The sequence below is a fragment of the Elaeis guineensis genome, chromosome 7, assembly GCF_000442705.2.
Source record: "Elaeis guineensis isolate ETL-2024a chromosome 7, EG11, whole genome shotgun sequence".
Taxonomy (NCBI): domain Eukaryota; kingdom Viridiplantae; phylum Streptophyta; class Magnoliopsida; order Arecales; family Arecaceae; genus Elaeis; species Elaeis guineensis.
In genome coordinates, this window is record NC_025999.2 from 92,465,482 (window position 1) to 92,490,970 (window position 25,489).

At 40.7% G+C, this 25,489-nt stretch overlaps 2 protein-coding genes across 4 annotated transcripts; one reads left to right on the forward strand and one right to left on the reverse strand.

Annotated features, from left to right (window-relative positions):
- Window positions 1-7,034: 7,034 nt before the first annotated feature.
- Window positions 7,035-13,435, forward strand: LOC105048531 (uncharacterized). Of its 3 annotated transcripts, none has more exons than XM_073260205.1 (2): window positions 7,035-8,571; window positions 13,104-13,435. In XM_073260205.1, the coding sequence occupies exon 1, from the start codon at window positions 7,266-7,268 to the stop codon at window positions 8,547-8,549; it is 1,284 nt and encodes a 427-aa protein (XP_073116306.1). In that variant the 5' UTR covers window positions 7,035-7,265; the 3' UTR covers window positions 8,550-8,571; window positions 13,104-13,435. The 3 variants fall into 3 exon arrangements, with proteins under 3 accessions (XP_073116306.1, XP_073116305.1, XP_073116304.1); XM_073260204.1 differs by lacking the exon at window positions 13,104-13,435 and adding an exon at window positions 12,359-12,898; XM_073260203.1 differs by lacking the exon at window positions 13,104-13,435 and adding an exon at window positions 11,689-11,954.
- A 3,689-nt stretch (window positions 13,436-17,124) lies between these two features.
- Window positions 17,125-20,963, reverse strand: LOC105048532 (myosin-binding protein 3). Its single transcript, XM_010927855.4, has 4 exons — window positions 19,645-20,963; window positions 19,359-19,529; window positions 17,893-19,256; window positions 17,125-17,516 (listed from the first exon to the last, which is right to left on the reverse strand). The coding sequence occupies exons 1-3, from the start codon at window positions 20,816-20,818 to the stop codon at window positions 17,917-17,919; spliced, it is 2,685 nt and encodes an 894-aa protein (XP_010926157.1). The 5' UTR covers window positions 20,819-20,963; the 3' UTR covers window positions 17,125-17,516; window positions 17,893-17,916.
- Window positions 20,964-25,489: the final 4,526 nt, after the last annotated feature.

Genomic DNA, 25,489 nt, shown 5'->3' on the forward strand with positions numbered 1-25,489 from the left:
AGCATCCATGAAGGAGAAAAGTTCATGGCCTGACATGGCATCCACCATTTGATCAATCCTTGATAGTGGATAGCTATCCTTCGGACGTGACTTATTCAAATTGGTGAAGTCTATGCAGATCCATCATTTACCGTTCGCTTTCTTCACCATGACCACATTGGATATTCAGTCAGAATATTGGACCTCCCGGATAAAGCTAGTATCAAGGAGCTTATTAACTTCTTCAGCAATAGTTTTCTGACGCTTTGGTGCAAAGCTCCTCTTCTTTTGCTTGAACGGATGGTACTTCGGATCCACGTTCAAGCTATGCACCATTACTGAGGGATTGATCCCTGGCAAATCCATCGGAGTCCATGTGAAGATATCCACATTCCTCTGCAAAAACAAAGTTAGCAACTCTTTAGTTACCTGATCCAGATTTGATCCAATCCGGACTGTATGCTCTTTATTTCCATCCTCCAGGAGAATAGGGATGAGGTCCTCGATCGGTTCATCCCGAGTTTTTGCCAGCTCATCATGGGTATCTAGTCCCTCGATAGGATAGGTCTCCACAGTTTTGGCTTCTTGCAATGAGATGTGATAACAGTACCGCACCAGATTTTGATCTCTGCAGATCTCCTCAATTCCGTGGGTGGTAGGAAACTTCACTTTCAGATAATAGGTTGACACGACAGCATGGAATGCATTCAAGCTAGGTCATTCAAGAATTGTATTATAGGCCGAGGGTCCTTGGATGATAAGAAAATCAATTTGGGTAGTGGACTGACGTGGGTATTGACCCACTTTTATGGTCAACGTGATAACCCCCTTCACTGGGATTGCATCTCCAGTGAAATCGATCAATGGGGCCTCCACTCTCCCGAGCCTGCTAGGAGATAATCTTATTTTTTCAAAAGTATCAAAATACAAAATATCTATCGAGCTTTCATTAGTAATCAAAATGCAATGTATAAGATGCTTATCAATATTCATAGATACAACCACCACATTATGGTGCAAAAATTGGATTCCTTGAACGTCCTCTTTAGTAAAAGTGATTGGCTCTTCTATCCTTCTCCTTGTGGACCTTCCTTCATCGCTGGAATCCCTCCTGCGATACCCCCCAACGATTGTATTGATTATTCCGATCGAGGGCTAGTCTCCTTAGGGCTCAGCTGGTGGTGGTTGCTCTCGAGACTGTGGGGATCTTGGTTGGTTCTCCCGCTCTCTCCTACACTGAATGAAATGATCGAGATGGCCATGCCTGATGAGCTCCTTGATCTCATCTCAGAGCTGTAAGCACTCCTCCGTATCGTGACCATAATCTTTACGATACAAGTAGTATTTATTAGGATTTCTCTAAGCTGGATGAGTCTGCATTGGCGTAGCCTCTGGAATCTACCTCTTGATTTGCATTAGCATATTCTCCCTTAGTTCCGTCAAGAGAGTATAATTATTAAATCTTCTTGGTGGGGAGGCACGTCATCCTCCCCATCGAGGGCTCCCCGACTGATGGTTTCTGGGAGGAGAATCATTTCTTTGTCGATGAGGCAGAGAACTTGAACACCATCTGGGCCTCTCCTCTTATCTTGATGATTTATTCTTCCTGATTTGCTGTGACTCTTTCTCTGTCATGAAAGTATTGGTAACTTCTAGCATGAACACGTCCTCCATTCGCGCATACTTCTCTGCCCAGACCAACATAGTCTCGGAGATAGATTTTTATCAGAGACTTCTTGATATCATTCTTTTGTAGCCCATTCATTAGGACTGACATTGCGACTGACTGATCAAGATCGCGCACTTCTGATTTAGCCAAGTTGAAATGGTTAATAAAAGAACATATTGTTTCTCCCTCCTTTTGCTTGATGGTGTAGAGGAAGTCATACTATTTCTGCTGCCGACAGCTACTAACAAAATAATTAGAAAAAGATTGGCTCAGCTGTCCGAAAGAGTAAATCGATCCCAGTTTTAAATCAAAATACCAATGTCAGACGGCTCCCTTGAGGGTCGATGGGAAGGCCCGACAAAGGATAGCATTCGAGGACCCCTGAAGGAGCATTTTTGTCCTAAAGCTCCCCAGATGATCAGTAGGGTCAGTGGTTCCATCATACATCTCCAATTAAGGGATCTGAAAATGCCGTGGGAGTGGTTCATGCATTATTCGGAGCTAAAAGGTGGAGCACTATCAAACTCATCAGGTGATGCAGGGGTGTGATTGCGGATTGCTTCAATCCACTGGTCTAACTCTTAGAGCCTCTGCTTGACTTCAAGATCTCAAGCAGCATGAGCTACTGATTGATGAGGAGATCGATGGCATAGATTTGAATCATGCCCCTATAGGGGGCTAAGGGAGCGTCACCTTCTTAGATCTGGGCTTTTGGGGCAGTGCTGGTGAGCAGCATATCTTTTTGAGATTCGAGACTACTCAGGTGGAGATGGTGGAACTATTTCGACATGAGGTAGCGGTACCACAGGTTGAAAGATCATTGGAGGTGGATCTGGTATGGATCATGCCACAGGAGGTGGTGGAGGAACCGTCTGCACTGTAGACGGTGGTGCCTGCCCCACAGAAGGTGGTGCAGGAGCGGACTGGATTACTTGAACCACCATCATCAGATTTTGAACCTACTAAAAAAGCAAGTTGAACTGCTCCATGATGATTATTGCAGGCGAAGAAGCTGAGGCTTCCGTCGAAGGTGGCAAAGCCGATTGATTGGCATAATTCTCCTCTTACTACAAGGCTACGATGCCGGTATTGCAGGATCATGCTTAGCGAGAAGTCGCTGCTCTCTTTGGTGGCATGGTGATATTATCCTAGACTTGCACTCTTTTGATTTGGGTTGGACCCTTCCTCTAGCACCAATCTATTGGTGCTAAAGTTCATTGACGCCGGATTCGCCAGAGTTGAAGGTGTGAACAGGGCCTCCGGATGGTATACCTGCAAATAGTTCGGATCGAAAAGTATTCCGACGGAGATCCTCTGATATTTAAGTCAGTTAGTAGAATCAACAGATAAAGAAGCGTAGGGCTTAGAAAAAATTGCATACCTGGGGTCCTTCTTTCTGTCTCCTTTTATAGACAGAGGTCGAAGTCATAGTTGGTAGGTGGGCTGGCATGATTATGCGAGATTTGAGACAGATTTGCATAATATGCCAACTGTTCAAGAGATTTTCACGTCATGGAGATCATGGTTGCCTTATCTGCTCCTTGATAGTTGTTATCTGATTGGCGTTAGCTTTTTGAATTTTGATTTAGTCGGTTCAGACCGATCAAGGCTTGATGTTGACCGATAATGAGTCGGAACTGTATGTTGACCGACTAGGGATCGAATGCAAGACGATGGTCGAGATTCCATACTACCGACAAATTAAGTGAGAGTAAAAGAGAGGAACACCTCGATCAGGGCTCGATGCTAGATACCAGCCGACTTGAAATCATACTGTACTTTATCAGATTGAAGATCGTTAAAATTTATAGACAACTAATGGTTGGGGGAGAGGAAGCTATTTAATTAGAAATCAATCCCAGGTGCTGATCGAGTAGCTGTTGGAACTAAGAACCAGACGATCAAGGGTCAGACCAAGCACTGGCAGACCAAGGATCGGACAACCTTTAGTTGAAATTATCAGGCTTGGACGATCGAGTTATGATCGATTGTTTATATGGCTGAGATGTACTGGCACAGGCTTAATGGGCTGGATATCTTTCAATCTCTTCATATTATCGGCCCACTCCAAAACTCTTCTAACACCTGGTATAAATAGATAATCATTAGGCATCCAAAGGTACAAAAGCGTTGCATCCAAAAGAGAAGAGATTTCAAGCGACTGTGCTGTGTAGAAAAGAGGATGTGCGAGAGAGAGTTTCTTTCCATCTCTTATACTCCTATAAACTCCATGTTATACAGTGAAAATTCTTTGTGTGCCATGGACGTAAGAGCAAGAAACTCCGAACCACGTAAATCTTTGTATATTCTTATACGTGCGATTTGCTATTTTTTTCCTTCTTTCTTCCACTATTCTTCGTATCTCGTTATGCGTAGGGCCGAGTCCTGATTCCTAACAGTATTCTCATAGCTGCCACATCTTAAACTTTAGAAAATTTGAAGTTACAAATAGTCCGATTATAATCGAACTCACATGGCAACAATTAGTGGTTTGCGAATCTTGTAGAGATTTGATGTATGAATATGCTGTGCTAGTTTCTTTTTCTTATTTTTTTGGTGCATACATTTTGTATCTTCTGCGTCAAAGAAGGATTCATCTTTTTTCTTCGCACGGGTCTACTATTGGACCACCCATTATAGGTCCCAAAGCACTCCAAATTCTATCATTTACCTACTTCTATTAAACTCAAAGTCGGATGTATAGACAGGAGACTGCTAAGTGGATATGCAAATATGACATTCGCCTAAAATTTAGAGCTGAAACTGGATCAGATACCGGTATATCTATATCCATATTTGTTTTATTGATAGATACAAATATGGATATGGATTTTAGTTGGATATAAAAATTCATATTCATATTTATTTTAAATAGATATGAATATAAATTAGATACAGAGAGTATAGATATAAATATGAATATAAGTCAGATAATTAAATTTTATCATCACACAATCAAAAATATTGGTAAGTAGATGATAAGTCAAGTTAATAGCATATTAATATGATTGTATATTTTCTCTAAAAATTAATAAATATTATATAAAATTAAATAGAATTATAAATATAATTGGATATTCAGATACAGATCAGATAGTTGTTTATCCATATTTATATCTATTTTTTTTAACGAATATAGATATGGATCCAGATTTTAACTGTCAATATGGTATCGTTCATTTTTAATTAGAGTCTTTTTTTCTTTTTTCTTTTTTTTCACTAAGATTAGAGCCTGCCTTTAAAGGTGAGATGATTTTTTTAAATAGAACTAGTCGAAGATCTGCACACTGCGCTGGACTAAATATACAAAAATTATTTTTCAGATATTATTATCCTATTTTTAATTATTTAAATATTATAAAAAATTATATATAAATTTTTTTAACTTTTATTTATTTTTTTTATTTATTTTTTCTTCTTCTTGATCCCTCAACCAACAGCATTTTTCTTCTAATTACCAAATATTTTTTTCCTCTATAGAAAGTTTCTTAGCCAATCGAAGCAACCCTGAGAGCTTAATTTCATTGATAGCAGATGGCTACTGCATCTGCAGTAGCAACCCTATCCTCTCTCATAATTTTTTTCTAATCTATATCGAAGGTTGTTTGGATAATTCAAACAATTCTCAGACCCTCATTTAATTAGGACTGGATGCTACTGCATCGGCACCAGCAACCGTTCGAATATCCCTCAAATGATGTTCTTATCTAAAGTAAGTCTTAGTATATCAGTTAATCTAAACTGATGAGGAAAAAATCTAAACAAATGAGAAAAAAAATTTATCTGAATACTCTTTCTAAATCACCTAAATAAAACTCTGTCTTTTTTCCTCTAATCTCCAACTCTTCTTCCTCCTTTCTCCTACTGGCCTTCTCAGTCTCTCTTCCTCCATTGCTCTGTCCAAATACTTCAACCTCCTGATAATACATACATATATAGAACAATAGGTATAAAACAAAAATGAAAAATAACTCGAATTTGACAACTTCATTGTTCATTCCTGAATCATTTTTTCGAATAGCCATCTTTTTTTCATTCAAATTATATAACTCTCTCTCTTCTAATAAACAGGTAAGGCAACAATCCTTCTCTCAGATATGTCTGGATATTTTTTCAAAGATTTATTCTCTTTTATTAAAACCAAACTATTTGATTTTTTTTCTCTTAATAAAAAAGATAAGGCAACTCCTCCACGTGCCCTCCCCTCTTCTCTCTTTTCTTCCGCCCATCCTGCATCACCCAAAAAAATATTTTTTTCTTCCCCCTCTTTCATTTCAAAATAAATTTTTAAAATAATAATAAATTATTAAATTTAAAATATAATTTTTATAAAATATTATTTTAAAAATAATTTTTAAAATATTTTTTTTTCAAATAATTTTTTTTTTGCCCTCCCCCTCCCCAAATATTTTCTTTTTTTTTCCTTCCATTCCCTTCCTTCCGCTACCTCCCCCCACCACCGCCGCATGAGGCCGAGGTCGCAATCGTTCATGCCGTCTCGTCGTGGCCCTGCCCCACCACCGTTCGTGCCGCATCTGACTCTGTGTGACTACCGAACCCCCTCCCCTCTCCTCCCCTCCACCGGTTCTGACGCCTCCAACCCCCCTCCCCTCCGCGGTCTCGCTCCGTCGTCGTCCCCTCCTGTTCCCTCCCTCGACATCGGTGAATCCAAGCCCCCACGGCTCCGCACAAGCACCGATGACTCCTTTTCTCCCTCGGCTCCGATGCCACCACCCCCCTCCCCTCCCCTCTCCTGGCTCTGGCACCACCAACCCCCCTCACCTCCCCTCCCCGACCCCGGGAAAGAAAGAGAGCATCTGAGGGAGATCTTGGATGGTGGGAGGCTTGGAGTGGCCGAATAGGAAAGCCTAGATGGTGGCTGCAATGAGAGGCTTGGAGCGGCCGAATAGGGAAGCTTGGACAATGGCTGGGGTTCATTGGTGCTCATGCGGAGCTGCGGGGTTTCGAGTTCGTCGGAGCCGGCAGAGGGAACAGCGGGGGATGGCGACGAGATGGAGCTGCGGAGGGTGCGGCGGCCGAATAGGGAAGCTTCAGTGGTCAAAGAGAGGAAGAGGACTCCTTCGAGAGTCCTCATCTTTCATTTTGAGCTGATACCTGGCGCGTTGAGAGAGTTTTGACTTCTTGAGTTGGCAACACCATAATACTCTTCTATATAATAATAATAATTATATATATATATATATATATATATATATATATGGAGATTAGCCCTTTGTAATTTTAAAAAAGATTAAGCATTGTTGTCAAAATAGGAAAGAGAGTTGTAAACGACCCAAAGTTCCACCCCGACAAATCGGCAACAATTTCGACTAATCATCAATATTGTACAAATAAAAATCTCTTTGAAGGTTGAAATCATAGTCCACCCACAAGCCAACTGACCTCGACCTCGCTTTCCCCTCCGTGTCCCCCCTTCCAAAATCCCTATCCCCACCTTTCGTTACCTTCTCCTGCCCAGGCTGCGCCAACCCACCTACAACCTCGCCCGAAGAAGGGATCCAGATCCAATCCCACCCCCGCTATCTCGCCTCACCCCACCCTTTCCCTCCCTTCGCCCTCGCCCCCATTCCATCCGTCTCCAGCCAGCAGGCGCGCCATGGCCACCCCGACCCCGACCCCGACCCCAACCCTCCGCATCAAATCGGCCGCTCGCAAACTCCCCATCAAGCGAAAGCCCTCTTCTGACCCCAACCCCACCTCTACCCCCACCCAGGACTCCCTCCTCCTCGCCCCCAAGCCCGAAGCCGACGTCCCCCTATCCGCCCTCCCACCCGACAACGGCTACGACGACGAGGACGACGAAGACGCCGAAGACGATGATGAATCCGAATACGTGCTGGCCTCCTCTGCGGCCGGCGTCGAAGGCGGCCCCGGAGGCGCCTCCGCCGCCGGCGATTTGCGCTCCCCTCCCTTCAAGTTCCATCGGATTTGGTCTGAGTCCGACGAGATCCGCTTCCTCCAGGGCCTCCTGGGCTGCTGGTCCCAGGGCATGGTCTTTCCCCGCGACCTGAATCTTTTCTACGATCGTTTCTCCGAGTCGATGCCCCAGCCCTACACCCGATCCCAGCTCTCCGAGAAGCTCCGCCGCCTCCGCAAGAAGTTCCGCATCATGTCTGGCCGCATCGCTCGCGGCCAGGACCCTTCCCGCCTCGCTCCCCACGACCGCGACCTCCTTCACCTCTGCACCCGCCTCTGGCACCCTTCCTATGCCTCCTCCTCTCCCTTCTCCATCCCCGATGCCGCCGCCCCCGGCAGCGGAGGCAATAAGCGCCGCCGCCCCAACCCCCGCGCCCCATCCGGCCATGCCCGCGCCGAGGGACCCCCTACCCCTCAGCTCCCACTCCCTCCCCCTCCCCCTCCCCCTCCCCCGCCCTCCCTTCCTTCCCAACCCGCGCCTCCCACTCCCTCGCCCGCCCTTCTGTCCCAACCCGCGCTTCCCCCTCCCCCGCGCGCCCTCCCCGCCCAAGCCACGCCTCCCCCGCCCGCCCTCCCCGCCCAAGCCACGCCTTCTCCTCCCCCTCCCCCTGCCCCTCCCGCCCCCTCTGTCGACAAAAGGAGCTACTTTGACGATGCCAATCTGGTCGATGTTCACCCTGTGCTCGTAAAGGAGGAGCCCTTTCCTACGAACGATGATGTTTCTGGCAAGGAGGGGCCTGGACATCTGGTGGCGAGAACCATCTTGGATGTGTTTGATGGGTGCCTGAAGGAGCTGCAGGCGACTCTGGCCCAGCAGGCGTTGATTGGCAGCCCGGACTGCGCTTTGACGTCTGGTTCTGAAGAGAGCGAGCTGTTGAAGAGGTGGCGGGAGCAGCGGGTTGCGGAGATGGACGTCCTGGCACGGCGCTTGAGGTTGGTTCTGGAGAGTGCGGTCAAGAACTGATCTGAATGGGTGAAGAGAATGGGTCGGTCGTTTTATTAGTTTTTATCTGAACTTTCGTCATATTTCATTTCCCGTTTTTATCTTGGGGTTCTGTACATCGTTCTACCCATGGTTATAGTTTTTGTTTATTTTCATGCTTTGTTAGCGTAAGCCTCGTTTTAATGATTTTGTAGCAACCTAACGATGATCTCCACATGTGACGCTGAACTAAATGATATGATCATTGTTTAATTAGTTGTTTGCATGCTTTTGGCTTTCTGGTGTCAATATTGATCCCTTCTTTTTAGCTCAAAATGGGGTTTTGAATTTATCTATTTATGTGATATCCGTGTTTGCACTTCTTTGACAAACAAAGGCACCAAAATTGCAACAACACTTGGATGAAAGGACTGTAAACGTCCTTCAGTTTAAAGCATGGAAAAAGAAGCTTCTTTTTCTAACCAGTTGTCACCACTAATCTATATTACACCATTATGCAGTTATAAAACTGAAGAACGAGGTTTACTGGACATTTTGATCCCTTAGGCAATCAGGGAACCAGATAGGTTCATAAACTTTTGTTTACGCTCCCTGGATAACTTGGTGTGTCACACTTTTGCGTACGGAATAATTCATTTGATGGAGATATAACTGTCTAATTTTAAATATATATAGTCTTTAGTAATTATCTTGGACTTGTTTGGCTTTCATCTTCTCCTCTAGTTGGTACATTATAAGATATTGCTAAGTTATCGATATTTGAATTTTAATTGGTGAGTTCTAAGGAAGAACATGTACAAAAGGGTTGACACGTTGATAATAGCAACATGTGTTAGAGATGGTGATGAGTGCAAGGATTGGTTGTCGTTCGCTCCATGGATCCACTTGTGCTGCTGTGCACCCATCAAGTGGCAATTACAAGTTTGTCTCTTTGTGGCACTAGCATTCAGTTTGTATGTCACATGTGAGAGAAGGGTTGGATGATTGTGATTAAAGAAAGACATGGTCTCGACAAAATACTATGGACAAAGAAAACTATGAATCCTAAGGCTAAGGCATGAGGAAGCCCATGTGTCCACTAATCCATCTTTCTTTTTTACCACTTCTAGATGACTTATTTTTGATTAGTGGTATTGCTACCAACCACTGCTTAGTTCACAGTTTTGCTTGATAGTTAGGAGTTGGTGCAATACACAAGGGTTAGGAGACTTTAGGTAGGGTTTGGGTATGATTCAGCCATTTTGCAAGCACCATGGCAGCATGGGAGCGGTGACCTTTGGCATTTTCCTTAGTTTTTCCCTTTGCTAATTTGGTTTCATGAGAATCTCAATTCTTTTCTATTTCCATACTAGGTCAAACATTGATTCACAATCTTTCCTTCTTTTTTTTACCTTAATAGGGCTCGATCAATGATAATGCAAACCGCCAATTTTTATTGATTATGTAGCAAATCCCACCTTTGTTGTTCTTTAGTTTGACTTTCAATCATATGCTTAATCTCGGTTTTCCATCTCATATGGGATGGTCGAATGAGTGCCCAACACCAAGTTGCCTGCTTCATTTAAGAAATTGCAAAAAAAAAAAAAAAAAGGAGCGGAGCTTTCATTTTATTTCGAAACTAGGATAATCCCTATGGGCAACTGGTACTAGAAGAGATGAGGGCTTTCAAGCCCCCCACCCTCTCTCTCCCTCTTTTGGCCTCTCTCTCTCTTCCTCCCTCCCTTCCTCTCTCTCCCTTTATCACTCTCTCATCCTCTCCCTTTCCCCCCTCCTTTTGCTTCCCTCTCTTTTCCTCTTTCCTCCTCCTCCTCTCTCGCTAGCTCTAGTTGTGTTGGTACGGTCTTGAACAGAATGGCACGGTTCCATACGGTATTGTTGCGCAACCAGTATGGGTTCTGGTATTGGCATAGCTAATCTTGATTTATGTTTTAATAAAATTTCGTCTACTACCATAAACAAATTGCATAAGCACATTATATCATTATAATAATATCATAATATATTACTATATCATATCATATCACATTATTATTATATAAAATATTATATTATATCATGTCATATTTTATTATTATACCATACTATATAATATAATATAATATTATAGCTATAATAATATTATACTATGGAATAGTATTTTAATGTATAGTATTATACTATACTATACTATATTACTCTATAATGTTATGTAATATCCTTTATCGTCATTTTGTCACACCAAAAGTACTTTCTCAATTTGTTTACCAAACAGATATTAAAGTTGTGCAGCATTTTAGAAATGTGATTACCAAATAGTAAACGCCTTTTTGTAAAAGCTCAACTAACAAAAGCTCTACTTGCCAAAAGTTCTAGTTTCAAAGTTCTACTATCAATAGCAATCCCAAACAGGGCCTATGTGTTTGATGTAGATCCAATTGGGGTATATACTTGGACATGGATTCTAGGGTTCAGATACAAGCATCCAGGTAGCCTAGGTTCCATTAAATAGTTTCCCTGTTTCTGGTGCTGTAATTTGAGACTACATTACCCTTGACTGTTTTGGCTGATGTGACTTTTGACGGTTAGAGCTGAAGCACTTCATTTCGTTTGGAACTCAAAAAGTGCTATAGAGAATTGAAGTTCATAAATGTGCATTTGATAATATTAGTCAGTGATCTAATTTAAAGATAATATGTGTCGACTTGTGGGGATCCAGGAATTTGCAGAAATATGGTGGAAAGGTATAACCTGAACTGGTTATATAGATGCTTTGCTTGATGTTTGGTTGCTCTGAAATTAATGGGGATGAATATAGTTTTATGTGAAAGAGTTATGAGACTGTCTGATGATTTCTTCCTGTCTACTTGCTATTGATGAAAAAAGAACAGGTATTCATGTGCAAAGGATTGTTGAATAATGGTCACCTGTAGTTTGTAAGGTCAATTCCCTGGCTGATTTTTTTGTGTTCCCTTCAGTGCTGAGTCCTTCCCATCATGAGTGGTTGCTATGATCTGTATACACAAACTTGAAAGCTCACTCTGTTGTTTCCTTATGACTATTATATAAAGATTATGCATATGTATATGTGATTGCATTCTGTTAACAGGTTTAGCTTATAGCATTAGAGATTTCTGCTAGTCTGAGCTGATTTCTAAGAATTCTCTCTGTTTGCTGTTGCTAGGTGGGATGCAAAGCCATTTCCTCTGAACATATTAGAGAGGATTTCCTATTGATGCTTGAGTATATTTCTCATCTTTTTATTGATATCTAATAACTTCCAACCAATCTGCTTATTATCTTCTTTCTCTAATTCTGTTATTTATAGTTAGAGAGAAATGTTGTTAGGTAGAGGTGTAGCTGAGCTTCTTAGTGGTCAGAGATTTGGTTCTTGTATTTCCAAGTATGGAATTTCATTATTGAATAGCTTAAATGTATGCCTTCTCTCTCTCTCTTCTTTTTTTTTTTTTTTTTTGGTGTGAGACTTAACATATGTCCTTAACGTATGTTAAGGACATCTCCCTAATATATGCCCTTAATTCTCACCAACACCATGACTAGGATTTTAGATGACGCTCAGCTAGAGTGGTCATATCCTCTCTTTTGTTGTAGATAAGCTTGCTGAATCTTGGAACGAGCATACCAGATCTTGGAAAATCGTTAACTAGTGTAGATGGTGAACTATCATTTGGCCCCTTGTCTGCATGATCCAGGGTGGGATCTTTATTAAGGGAAATCCATGATACATGCCACTTTTGCAACAATTTACTCCCTGGACCTGCACTAATTGATGTTAACCAACTACAGATAATTTCTGCATTCTAACGTCTATGAAAATTATGCATTGGATGCAGCGAGGGAATGGATTATTGCTAAATGGTGTGGAGTTGCATCTTAGATCTCCAGTAAGAGGAACTAATGCTGTTTTTTTACTCATCATAGCTGGTGGTTGCACAATCAGCGTTTGGGGAAAAAAGATATATAACCTACTGCAGGTATTAAAAACAAGAACATGGGGTCAAACAGTCCCAACTTTGTTGAGGCACGGTTGATTTTATGTTTTCATGATGAAGGTTTTATATCTAGTTTGGTATGACTTGTATGTCACTCGTGTTGGTTTTTTTGTTGTAATGCATCGATTTCTTGATAAAGTGGAACTTGGGAAATTCGTTTTCCTGTTGTTTATTCGTTTCTTGCTGGTGTTTCGGATATCACGTTGTGTCAAGCTTCCCCACCAAGCGCCTCTCTATGGGGTTAAGGCACCATCCTGTAGTTGACAACCATCATTAGTCATCCAATTTAATTTTATTTTTTTGTTATACAAGAACTTTGTCACCAGTTATTTGTTTGAGACAACAGGTTTGATTTTTCCATTTTTTCTCTCCTCAATCCAAACTAAGGAAGCACCTTGGAAATGTCACGCCAAGCACAGAACGTCCGATACGATAAGCCATTGGAAAGTGGTATTCAGGACACTTTTAAGCTTGTATCTTGGTAGTTTCCATGCATTCTAGGTGAGCTTTCCCCCTGTTTCCTGCAAGTGTTTCACTTCTCACACGATACATATTTTTTTATGCCTTGTTTGTCCAACTGCTTCAGGTGTGGTTACCATGGTTCATCGATCTTCATCGAGCAACATGTTTGCTTTGCCCGTACGAGAACGAGAAAGGCAAAAAGGTTATAGTTCACATATCACTTACCGTACCAAGATCATGAGAGACTCCGACAACACTTGCAAAAGTTCTGCATTCTTCCCATCAAGGCTCCAGGAAACTTTGATGCAAATGTTAGTTCCAGGACACTCCTCTCGGAATTCAGGGCAAGGAAGGGGGGTGTTTTCTTGAATATGTCTCATTTGTTGCTTGATATCAATTGAGATCATGGCAGTCTCCCAAGCAAAGGCAGTTATGCTTCTTTTCTTTGACCTCCCATGGGTCTTCACTTGATTTCCAGTTGATGGTGATAATTAGTTTAGTTGGCAATATTCATGGATGCAAGAGGCCAATCCCACACTCAACCTCTATTTTTTTTTAGGTAGGCAGGTTTCCACCCATTCCAATTCTTGAAGAAACAAAAAAAAAATAAAACAAAAATTGCGAGCTTCCTGAGAGTGTTATAATACGATCAAATTGCTCAAGGACATTTTCCTTATTTCACCATTCACCAAGCGGGACCATTGACCCACCACTAAGGACGGGTCATGCAATTTAGCCCTCCTCCTCAAACACATCAAACTTCGCTAACCTTTTTGAGGTGTTCTTCTCATTCTATTCTTGCTCAAGGACATGACAAAAGATAGCACGGATAAATAACCAACCGGGCTACGGTTTCTATAGGCTTCAACATGGTTCCTTCCAGGTTTGTTAAACATCCCTCCAACTGGTCCTCTCACCTTTATTGAAGTCATGCACATATTTTTTTGGGATGGAAGGAGCAAAGATAATGCTAGACAAGAATATGTTGTTTGATTGACATCCGATCTACCGATGACTTAACGGCTGCAATATGTCTCGTCTTCTTAAGGGGCATTAACTCTGCAGCTTGAAGTAACTACTCCAATGATCCTCACCTATCAACAACCATGAGAATGAATGAGGGACTGTGGTGCCGCATCAGTACTTCCTTCATAAATCACAATATCATGATAAACCTATTGCACTTAAGTCTTAACTACTTCATCATGCCTAACCACCTATTCTAATGAGTAATTTTCAAATACCACCAACCATGTGATCGAAATCTTGTTCCAAATGCCCATAACTTTTTCATCCGGAGTAGCTTCTTACATGCAGGTTTGGTTTTGGAGGTGCGAGCTATCAGTAAAACTTTTACGAAAGGTTGTATAGGCATGTTACAAGATGGGCTATAAGCAGTGGCACATGAATTGGGATGAAACATGCAAATCATTTTAAAAATTTTATATTGGTCGATAAATTATCATCTTTTTGATTTCAAAAAAAAATCTAATTTCAACAATTTTGGATGTGTGGGAAAGCTACTGCAATGCCTAATCAGATTGAAGAAATGCCAGTGTTCAAATCCATTATTATTCATATTACGTGAAGCTTTCATTATGCTAACATGGCTTTGATTCATGCTCCGACACTGCATGGAAGGATGCAAGTTATGGGCTATGCATGACCATCATCGATCACACAGGAGTTCAATAAAGATTCTATTTATTGACCTTAACTATAAGTTATGTGATTTGATCCATTCTATGAAAGCATCAAATCCAGTCACCATTTTCCATTTTCTTAAAAACAATAATAGGTTCTCCACCCTCAAATTACTTGAGTGAATCATTTGAACTAATTGAGAACAGCTTTCCAACATCGCAAGCTAAAACCTCCTCCCTAACGAAATGCTGTGACAGTTTACTTCGGACCCCCGTTAAAATTCCCATGTCACCATAATGCTATCATGGCTCAATTTTTTTATTTGATTTTCCATGATAGATTGTGCAAGGTTGGCATGAGAAATTTAGAAACATTTCTTTTCTTTTCTTTTTTCTTTTTTTCTTTTTTTCTTTTTTGGTACGGTAGAAGCTGCAGGTATACGAGTGGAGTGTCGCAGCATTACTCTTGTTTGGATCAACGACACCAACAACAGATTAGTAGTAAGTTGATAAGCTCGTTATTGGATTCTTGTTCCCGCTGACGTCACATTGAGTTAGACATGAAGGCTCTACTGGCGTCGCATTTGAAAGGAAGGATCTTCCCCTACGATTCCACGTATAACCGAAATCTATGTTAAACTTTCGGATCTTCTTGGACTATAGTACAGTTATGAACTCATGGGTCCCCAGGGAGTGGGTAACCGTGGCTGCGTCGAATGCTCAAGTCCAAGTCGAGACAATTTATGCATGTTCAATAGCTTTAAGAATCCCACGAAATAGCAGGTGACATCCAACGCACAACCACATAAAAAAAAAATACTTCTATCCTGGCATACGTTTACATATGATTGAGGAATGGGCTCTCAAACACATGGATTAAAGGTGATGCTTTGCTTATTAGGACCATGAAGCAACCAATGGAACCAAACTGGAAGTTGATGAAACGCTTTTCTTGATAGCAACATCATGCTACGGAGAGTTTTGTTGACAAAATTGCAATTCAATAGAAATTCAGTTGCTCGACCATCTTGAACAACATAACTTGTGTTAACAATTTGTTTAATCTTTGTCCATGCAAAAAATTATTGATCCCAAAATGCTCGCTCATGGAGGCAGAGGGATCCACTGTCCCCTTATCCTCATGTTAATTGCAGCTTTATAAAAGATATGTGAGTGACATTGGAGTATCAGAGATAGAAGATTCTGCTTTAATGTGTAGCTGCTTCATTTCAAGTATTTATTTAATTGAAGCACATGAGAAGAATTAAGTACGATATATTAAAAAAAATACATCTAACTCAAAGGAATTCAGCTGGCCGACTTCGAGAGCAATGACATGCATTCCCTTTTAAGACGCGATTCCTTTATGAGAGCCATGATCGCTATAATAACTTGCGGTCTCTAAACAATTATTCTTGAATGCCCCACGGTCTCTAACCAAATATTCTTTGAAGAACTTGCAAGCATAAAGTAATGGTGCAATCATTAAGCCTCAATTGAGAATCCGTGAGTGAGTCCAATCTGGTAGTCCAAAAGGTTAGTAAGATAATTTGTTTCTCTACGCAATAATTACCGTCGCCAAGCATACGCTTTTGGTAGGGCTAAAAGCCTAAGCATATGCCTTGCTGTGGGGCTAAAGCCCTAGAAGAAGGGAACATGGATACCCTTGCCCTTAGGTTAGGACCAAGGACAGTTAGGAGTCCTCATGTCCCTTGAAAGTTGGTTCCTGCTGCTCGCCACCCACTTGCTAAAGTGCTTGCCAACTTATTAAGTACCAAAAAATAAAGGGGCTTGCAACTTCTCCAACCATAATAATTTCATGAAAAGACTGCTCGTAGTCCCCTACTCTACTTCACTGAGCCATCCCTTTTAAGCGTTTGTTTATAGTGTGAAACGCACGCAGGTCTTGAGATCCAATTCGTTTGTGGAGATTTCATTGGACTCTGGGAACAAGAGGCTTAGTTTTGCTCAAACTTAAAGCCAAAGCAACAATCCAGTAACTTTAGATGCAGCTCTAATTGCTCCTCCTCCCTTCCAACCAACATGAAAGCGAGTTCCATATCATCCTCGAAAGCAATAAGGAATATGTACCCAAAAAAACAAAAAGCAATGAGGAATGATGCTATCCACCACAACCATATTTAGCCTATTCGTTGGGAGTCCCACCTTGAGATAGGGGATAGAGGACTGGTGCCGTCCGGACACAAGCAGCAAAGCTCATGAAACCATGAAGAGTTTGAGGAACACCCATATTACCAACTAATCATGTAATGGATTCAAAATTACAGACATTTTCATGGAGCATGGCATCAAAGGACAGCAAACATTACACACAAAGTATATCTATTATCTAACATATGTACTCAAAACCCATGTTCAAAGAGAATCATACAGCTACCCCCCCCCCCCCCCCCCCCTCGAAAAGAAGTGAAAAAATAAAAGAACAAAAGGAACTCCACTCATTCTACTTTTTCTTTTAAACTGCTGTATTCCTGGCCTTGGAGCTGGCACTGCAACTTTGTCCAGCTTTGCAAGCCATGCTTCATACCACACATCATGAGTGGCTGACTACCACCCTTCCCTGCCTCATTCACCTTGCCAAAGGAAAGAAAAAGGGGAAAGAAGGAAAGGAGAAGCCCACAAAAACCAAGGGCTTCGGAAGGCAGACTATATCCCTGGCCTGCTTCCACAAGACATTTTAAAGCAAACAGCAAGAAAATAAAGAACCAGGAGACCCTTCCCAACTGGCATGATCAGACATTCATATGACACCATATTCAGCCTTTCTCCTGTACCAAGGCTCTTCTTCTGTGTGACCTTAGCTTGGCTTCATTGCTGCCGATTGTCGCCGCCAACTTAACACCACCAATCGACTCCACTCAAGCAGCATGCATCTACCAAACAAATCATACTGAGTCAGAACATTATGGGGCTAAAAGATTTGAAAGCCAGAATATAACGAAATAACTCGAGATTATCATGTGTTCCTTGGTGGTATTTAGCCGGAAAATAAAATGGTCACATTTGAGGTTCTTGGTGCTAGACATCTAGAAATTTTATGAACACAAGGATTTCTTTTTTCTCTTTTTTTTTTTTTCCTTTTTTTGTAGCATTAAAGATTGGAATATATGTCAAATACTCACGGAGAATGGAAATGTCATACTAGAAGGAATATATCGAAGTACCATCTTGTTGGAACCAACAAAAAGAAACTTAAATAAGGAAGCAATATAATCACTCATAAGATTAAGATTAGAGAGATCAAGTCACCTTTGTTTTTGTGCTCATCTAGGCTCATAGCAAAGCAAGAGCATCATCCGCATTTCTGACTCGAAGCTCCATACTCCTCAGGTCACGAAGATGTTGTAAAATCTCTTCAAGAAGATCCATTCCCTTATCTCCTTTCTTCAAGGAGCTGAGACAATGCTTGAGAAATTCTCTATCTGCCTCCAGAGCTTGTAGCCTCTCATAGACATCGTCAACCTCCTCTGCAATTGCAAGCTTCATCTGCTCCTTCGAAAGCTTGGACATTGAATCAGTTGAAGCATCAGTCGCCTCCTGCCTGGTGCACGGGTCACCTTCATTTTCCACACTAGCTGCATCAAAGAGAGGAAGAAGCCACTTTCTTCTACAATCTGTGCTCCTCTGTTCACAGTGATGGTTAGCCTTCGCATCCAAATCATCAGAGAAACCATTCAGGACATCATGCACATCATCACCTAAAGATTCATGATTCCCATTGGGCGCATGCCCATTTTCCTCTGAGAAATGCTCTACAGCTTTTACGTTATCAGAGGCTTCATCATCCAATGAGAAAAGTTTCTCCTCCAGTGCCTTGAGCTGCTCCAGTATGGAGAACCTCTCTTCCTCAAAATAAGCCAAGGTTTCATCAAGCGTAATTAGATGCTTTCCAGTGTCATGATCTGTCCCAGAACTAAAAACAGCATCCGTGGGAGTGTTTTGATTGCTTTCATTAAGGCTGTAGGCACACTCTTCTCCTTCATGGAAATCGAATAAGAGGTCATCACTTTCTTCAGCACTTGAAGAAGCAGAAGATGTTCCACTCCTGACGCTGGTTTTATTATTCCTTGCAAGACTTCTTCTCTCCTTGGCTTGATAAAGAAGAACCTTCTTCCGATAAACCTCCAGTTCCTTCTCTAAATCTTGTTTCTCCTTCTCCCTCTTCATCATCATTTCATTCAGAAGCTGCAGGGCTTCCTGATCATACTCTGATTGTTCTTCCATCATCCGTTGGTACTGCAACGCTTCCATCTGCATTGCAGCTCTCTCTCCTTGAAGCCTAGTTATCATCGCCATAGTTTGGTTTGCAGCTATGGCAGAAGCACTCCTCTCTTCCTCTAATTCAGCATATAATGCACTCAGGGCCTCGCGTTCTGCTTTCAGAGCAGATTTAAGGCGATCAATAGTCAATGGTTCGCTTCCTTCGATCTCACTGGCAACACTTCCATCTACAGACTCGGTCCCAAATTCTCTCCTTTCAAACATAAACCTCTTACCATCAATATATGTTGGTGTCTCCAGTGCTCTCTCCTCTTCAACCTCATTAAGCTCCGCAGATATAGACAGGCAGTCTCCACTTTGTGCTATGGTAACCACTGGTTCAGTTTCAGTCACTATTGGTTTCAAACAAGAAAATGTGCTAATTAGCACCGAAAAATTATAAAGATATGGTAGGATAGATGATATTAGAGAGATGAATTGAAGCTTTCAGTTACCTTGGTATTTATCAGTGGCTTCGTTGTAGCTTTGATCTTCCACGCCCACAGCCAGTGGAATTAGTTCGAGAAACTGGGCCTGATCAATATGCTCCTGGTCACATATCTCACTTCCTGCCGATATCTCACCATTAGCCTCCATGTCGACCGGCTTAGTATCCTCTTCAGAAGCTGTATTTGTAAATCAAATAAATATCAGAAGAGCATGATAGCCAAATTAAAAAGACTAATCATATCAGCTCAAGAGCACAAAATTAAATTTCTATGCTAAGAATGAACAAATTACCCTGTGGTCCAGCAAAATCTTCGAGAGCTACCGATGCCTCCATTTCAGCATCAACATTGTCTTGCGGACTCACTGGTGTTGGACTTTCTTGAGGAACAGCACACTGTTGATGATCCGACAAAAAATGGCCTCCGGTCTCCCCAGCAGGAGGTAAAGAAAACATCTCAACGGTATCAGCCTTTTCCATTGTCGAAGCCAATGCCAATTTTTCCTCTGCAATGCTTCTGCTTTCAAGAGTCCTGCCATCTTCCTCTACTGGATAATTCCCAAGCTCTCTGTCATCTTCTCCATCAATCTTATACAACGTAGAGCTCTTCATCATAGTAATGGATTCTACCAATTCCATCGGAACCAGTCTCTCCTCATCAGTTACGTTCTCCATGCACCGAGTCAGGACCTCCAAAGAAGCATCTTCGGGCAAAAGGCATGTCTTGGAGAACCGAATTAGAACCTCACCTTCTTGCTCTTGCTCTGCCTCTGGTTCTGAAATGAGAGCACCCATATGATCTTCCTTCTTCTCCCTCTCATCCCAAAACGCCGTCTTCTCCCCTTCCGCACTTTCTTGATTAAAGAAAGTAACTTTATCTCTTTCTTGATCAAAGATCGCATCTTTATCGGTTCTTTCGCAATCCTCAGCTATCTCCCCCACTAAATTCCCTTTCTGAGCATAATCCAGGACCCCCCAAGGAGAAGGCTTTAGGAGCAAATACGGCGCGCAGAACCGGCTCTCCAAGATGACACCGCAGCAGGAGCAGCACCTCGGATCCTTCTCCCCCTCGTCGCTCCTCTTCATCCACGTCAGCAGCGCCACCGCCCGATCCGCCTCCGCCTGCCGCGACGACGAGCAGTCCTCGCACATGTCGCTGGCCTCGGCGAGCCGCCGGTGGTTGGAGCAGTAGCCCAGCCGCGAGACCTCGGCGGCGTGGGCTTCGCAGAAAAGGTCGTGGTAGGCGCTCCGGCCCCGACCGGACTCGAAGAGGTGGTCGACCCGCGAGCAAAAGAGGCAGGGGGGCTTCAGGCCGAAGAAGTCGGCAAACTTGCCGATCAGATAAGAAAACAAACCGTTGAGGAGGAGGAGGGCTATTAAGATCCACTCCAGGAAGGTATACACGAGAATCACAGCCATCCTGTTGGTGTTCTTGTGAAGCATGGTTGCAAACTTGTTAGCAGCCATCGATTCTTTTCTCAGGTTTGATCTTTTGGTATTATGTACAGGATAATTAATAAGAAGATAGAGGAGAGAGGGTTCTTAATGGAGAATTGGAGCTGGGAATGGAGGAGGAGTATGCCTAAGAAGAATAGAAGGTGTACAACTTGGGGAGGGAATAAGTTTAGGTGGTATGAGGGAGAGGAAAGTTTTCTCGAGAGAGCAGAAAAGAGGAGGGATGGCTACGAGGGCCCGCGGGGAAATAAAGGTGGGGGCCAGAGAAAGGTTTATATTTGTTATAGTTATTTTCTTTTTGGTAAGATGGATTAGCGTATATTTTAAATGTTTAAATGATTTTCTTTGAAAATTAAAACAAAAAAGTTTTGGATGGTTCGGTTAGTGATATGCGGCCCATCAACTAAAAACACGGCCCACGCCATGCGCTGCGGTGTGCTTCGCCCGGCGTGGAGGAAACTACCTACATTAGTACATGCGCATGAGGGATTAGCTTTTTTTGCCACCATATTGGTTCTGCTTCAAATGGTTAGAAGACACCAACAACAACTACCACCAAAAAAACACATGCACACAGGCACAACTACAAGCTTTTATCATTTTCCAGACCAAGAATGAGAAACATGGTATGAAAACAGAGGTGAAGAATGTTGTTTTCAAAAGAAAGAAACTTTGAACTGTGCCCATGTTTATCGCAATTGATTGTCACTTGGTTTCTTTAAAATACTATTCAAAATATTAATTGTCTTCTTAATCTTAAGCACTCTGGATGTATGATGGAGTCATTATGTATATAGATGCTCTCATATTTACTAAATATCTCCATTTTGGATTGCTTCTCCGGTCTAAGAAAGAAATAAAAGAAATGGACAAAAGAAAATTAAGAGATTGGTAGTGTTTTTTTTTTGGGGGAGTGATATTGGTAGTGCAACTGTAGAAGCACATCTCTATGAGACAATATCAAAATTGGCCTTTTTAGCAGGGTTGCACATAAAGTTGCCAAGTATATATGTAGGGGTTGCACATGACGTTGCCAAGTGTATACAGCAAGGTCACCTATTAAATGATGATAAATACCACCTCCCAATCGATTCATCTTCCTCAACTTTTATAATATTATAAATGATGATAAATCCCCCTTGACCAATTTCCTCTTCATCTTCCTCATCTTTTATAATATTATGGATGAAGATAAATCCCATTGACTGATTTTAATAGGATTATATGAATGCTATATTTATAATATTATAAATGATAATAAATTTTATTTGACTAGTTTTATACAAGACTAATCAGTGATGATAAAATAAATTTATGAGATCTCAGATTCCAAATCCTATTTGAAATATGTAACTTTATGTGTGAACATTCTAAATCAAAATTTTAAAAGCCTGCAATCTGTTCAATAAAAAAAGATAAAACCATCTATTTAGCTTCTTTGAGAAAACTTCATATGTGAGTGTTTTGGAAAAATTAAGAAGCTTCAGATACCTTCATTTTCTATGCCACATAGATTGAAAATATATCTATTCAAAGTAATAGATAGAACTTTAATTAAAAGACTTTTAAAAATCTATATGGTAGAATATAAAAATTGATCTTCTCAATAGCATTGCATGTAGAATTGGCAAGTATATATTATAGGTTGTTATCTATGCAACAAAATGCTCTTAAGAAAAGACAGGTGTTAATCTTCTCTTGAAAAAAAAAAAAAAAGAAAGAAAAACATGTCAATGGATTAAAAAACGAGTAGGAAGCTCTAATCTGTTCATCTTCTTTAGTTTTTTTGTTTTATCTTCTATTCTACTTAGATTGCCAATCTATTTGGAGAAATGAATAGACTCTTGACATTGATGCAACCAAAAAAAAAAAAAGCAATATAAAAAAGCTGCCATAATTGTGGGAAGGGTTCTACCTCTTCAAAATCCATATAACCAGCATTATACTATGTAAATATCCATATGTATTTATTATTTGCAAATTTCTTTCTCTATGACTATTTACTATGTAATCATTACTCATATAGTCATATGTATGACTATCAAGCATTAGTTAATTAAATATGTAACATCTAACAATTCATGAAAATATTGTTGCACTATTTATTATTTATCCTAAAAAGATTTTTTTTTTTTTTAACTCGAGTCAAACTTACCAACATTTATAAAATCTGTGTATGCATGCCAAATCCCGTGCAATTAATGCACAGGGTCTACAGCTAGTGTATATAAGAGAAAGGGATAAAAGCAAACTCAAATCACAACAATTTATAGCATTTTACATTTTAATAGAAACAAAACTACACACAAGACTATACTATTTAGAGGAACAAGCAAAATATGCCCATGTAAATTCAATGCTTGCCTCTTATCCAATGATTAATGCTTTAGTAGGAAAGATTTCAAAATCATCACAAACCTCCTTTTTTTTTTTTTTTTTTTTCTTTTCTATTACAATTTCTCGATTATTATATGATGATTTCTTAACTTTTCATGGAATAGAAATATTGCACATAATAATTTCATAGCAAATATGTAATTTATCTTCTTTATGTAGTGTGATGAATAATAATCTGCCTATTAAAGAGCAGTGGAAAGCCTAATCTATACATGACACATGTTGCGGTAATTGGGAATTGCCTGCCACGCTTTTCGTGAATGACAGCCATGAGTTCATGAATTTATTTCATGCTCGTGATTGTACATGGGAAACACCATGTTTGAGATTTCATGTCCATTTCTTCCCTCTTTGACATGTTTTCCTTGGTTGGTTATGAGACATGTAAAATGTATTTGTTAAGCATGACATGCACCATCAACATAAAAAGGGCAGAGTGAATGAAAGCATCATAGAGGTAAGTCATTAGATAAATGTAATTTGCACAAGAGAAAAAAAGTGCCACCATCTTAATAACGGTGCCAGTGATCATCTCACAAGTGAGTAAAAGAAAAACTGGAGTGTGAAATTAGTAAAAGAACACGACAAATTAAACTTAAATATAGCTACTCAACAAAAGAAAATACACTTCTTATGAATACAAAATCGACAAGATATCATGAATGCTTGGCGGAGCGGAATCACCAACCCATATTCCAATATGTAGTATGAGTTTCAAATCAGATGACCGAATAAAACCCGGTGATTCAATGACTTGTCGATGGGATCCGTATCACCCAATCTCAGAGTTGGTTTAATCGCTTTTGGAGTTGGGAGAGAGAGAGAGAGAGAAAAGAATAGAACAGGATGGTTGCATCTCTACAATACATGGAGTTATGGGGAATTGCATGGGAGCTATCAACATAGATGGAGTTCGGTTTTTACTTGGGAGTTAACCAGAACTCGCTTTGAAATGCTTTTGATCACACGAACCTCGGAGGTATAAATTACAGTCCGTGGACCATAGCCCAAAGGTGACCCACCCAAAAGAAAGGAAAACGCTTGCTTAAAATTTTACCTAATATACCGTTTAAGAAATCGGATAAATGATTTTTTTTTTTTTTTGGTAAAACAAATCGGATAAATGATTCAAAGTCAAACATTTTGCCGTGTAATTGGAGTTAGACTTAATATAATTTTTATGTATGCAAGGAAGTTTATTAAGCTAATTAAGCGTGTGGGCACACCAACTTGGACGTGGGTTGAGGCTCTCCGCGGCATCCAAAGGAACTGACATCAGCCAGAAGCAGATGCGTGGCCCACAATAAAAGGTATAAAGAAATGGAGAAATATATGAAACAAGAGAAAGTTATTAAGATCTGTCAAAATTTCAGCTGATGACATCGACTGATAGAGAATTCGCATAAAGGTGGTGGGACTAAAAATCACAAACACACGAGGAGGACAGAATTGGCGAGTGTAGAAGGGTGGGAAAATTGGGCTTGAAGCAATGATGCTGTCGGAATTGCTGCTTGGGATTGGTGAAGTGATCAAATATTTCTCTTTTCTTTTTAGATATAAGTGGGTTATAGAGATGGGAACATGTATCAATCTTGTTGGCTTAAGATTATGTAACTAAGCACCTAACCAAAAAAAAAAAAAGATTCTGTAATCAAGAATGACCAAGAAAATGATATAAGTGATGCACATGTGGGTACTACAGGGGGCATCCATTTCAAATATGGAGACCTGACCTTTTCAACTAGTTTGACTAGAGGAATCCTAGTTACACAACCATCGTCATATATAGATCTCTCTATTGAGAGCTTTGTCATGCGTCATTATTGGTCACTTTGTCAAAAGATTAATAAGTTTGTTGGATCGTGTTTTGTAACATTGGAGGGTTGCTATTTTTCTTTCGAAAAGAGAGCGACTCTCAAATCTTACGAAAACATTGACAGAGAGAGAGAGAGAGAATGCGGGAGGGAAGCCCCACTAGATTTCATTTACAAGATGGAGGAATATGGGATTTTTATTAAAATGTTAGAATAAAAAATATATATAAATAATCTAAAAAATATCAAGGCATATCTTGAGATCTCTAAGGATTTATTGATGATTGTTATGGTGGGATCATTTGGGAAGAAGAAAATGTAAGAATAGATAGATCTTCCTCTCTTTCTCCTTTTTGATGTTTGTTTTTCCAATGGGATAAGTTCCCCCTAAAAACATAGTATTCATAATGCTTTAGGATTTTATATTAAACGGATATATACAAGCAAAATGGGGACCTAGCTCAAATAATAT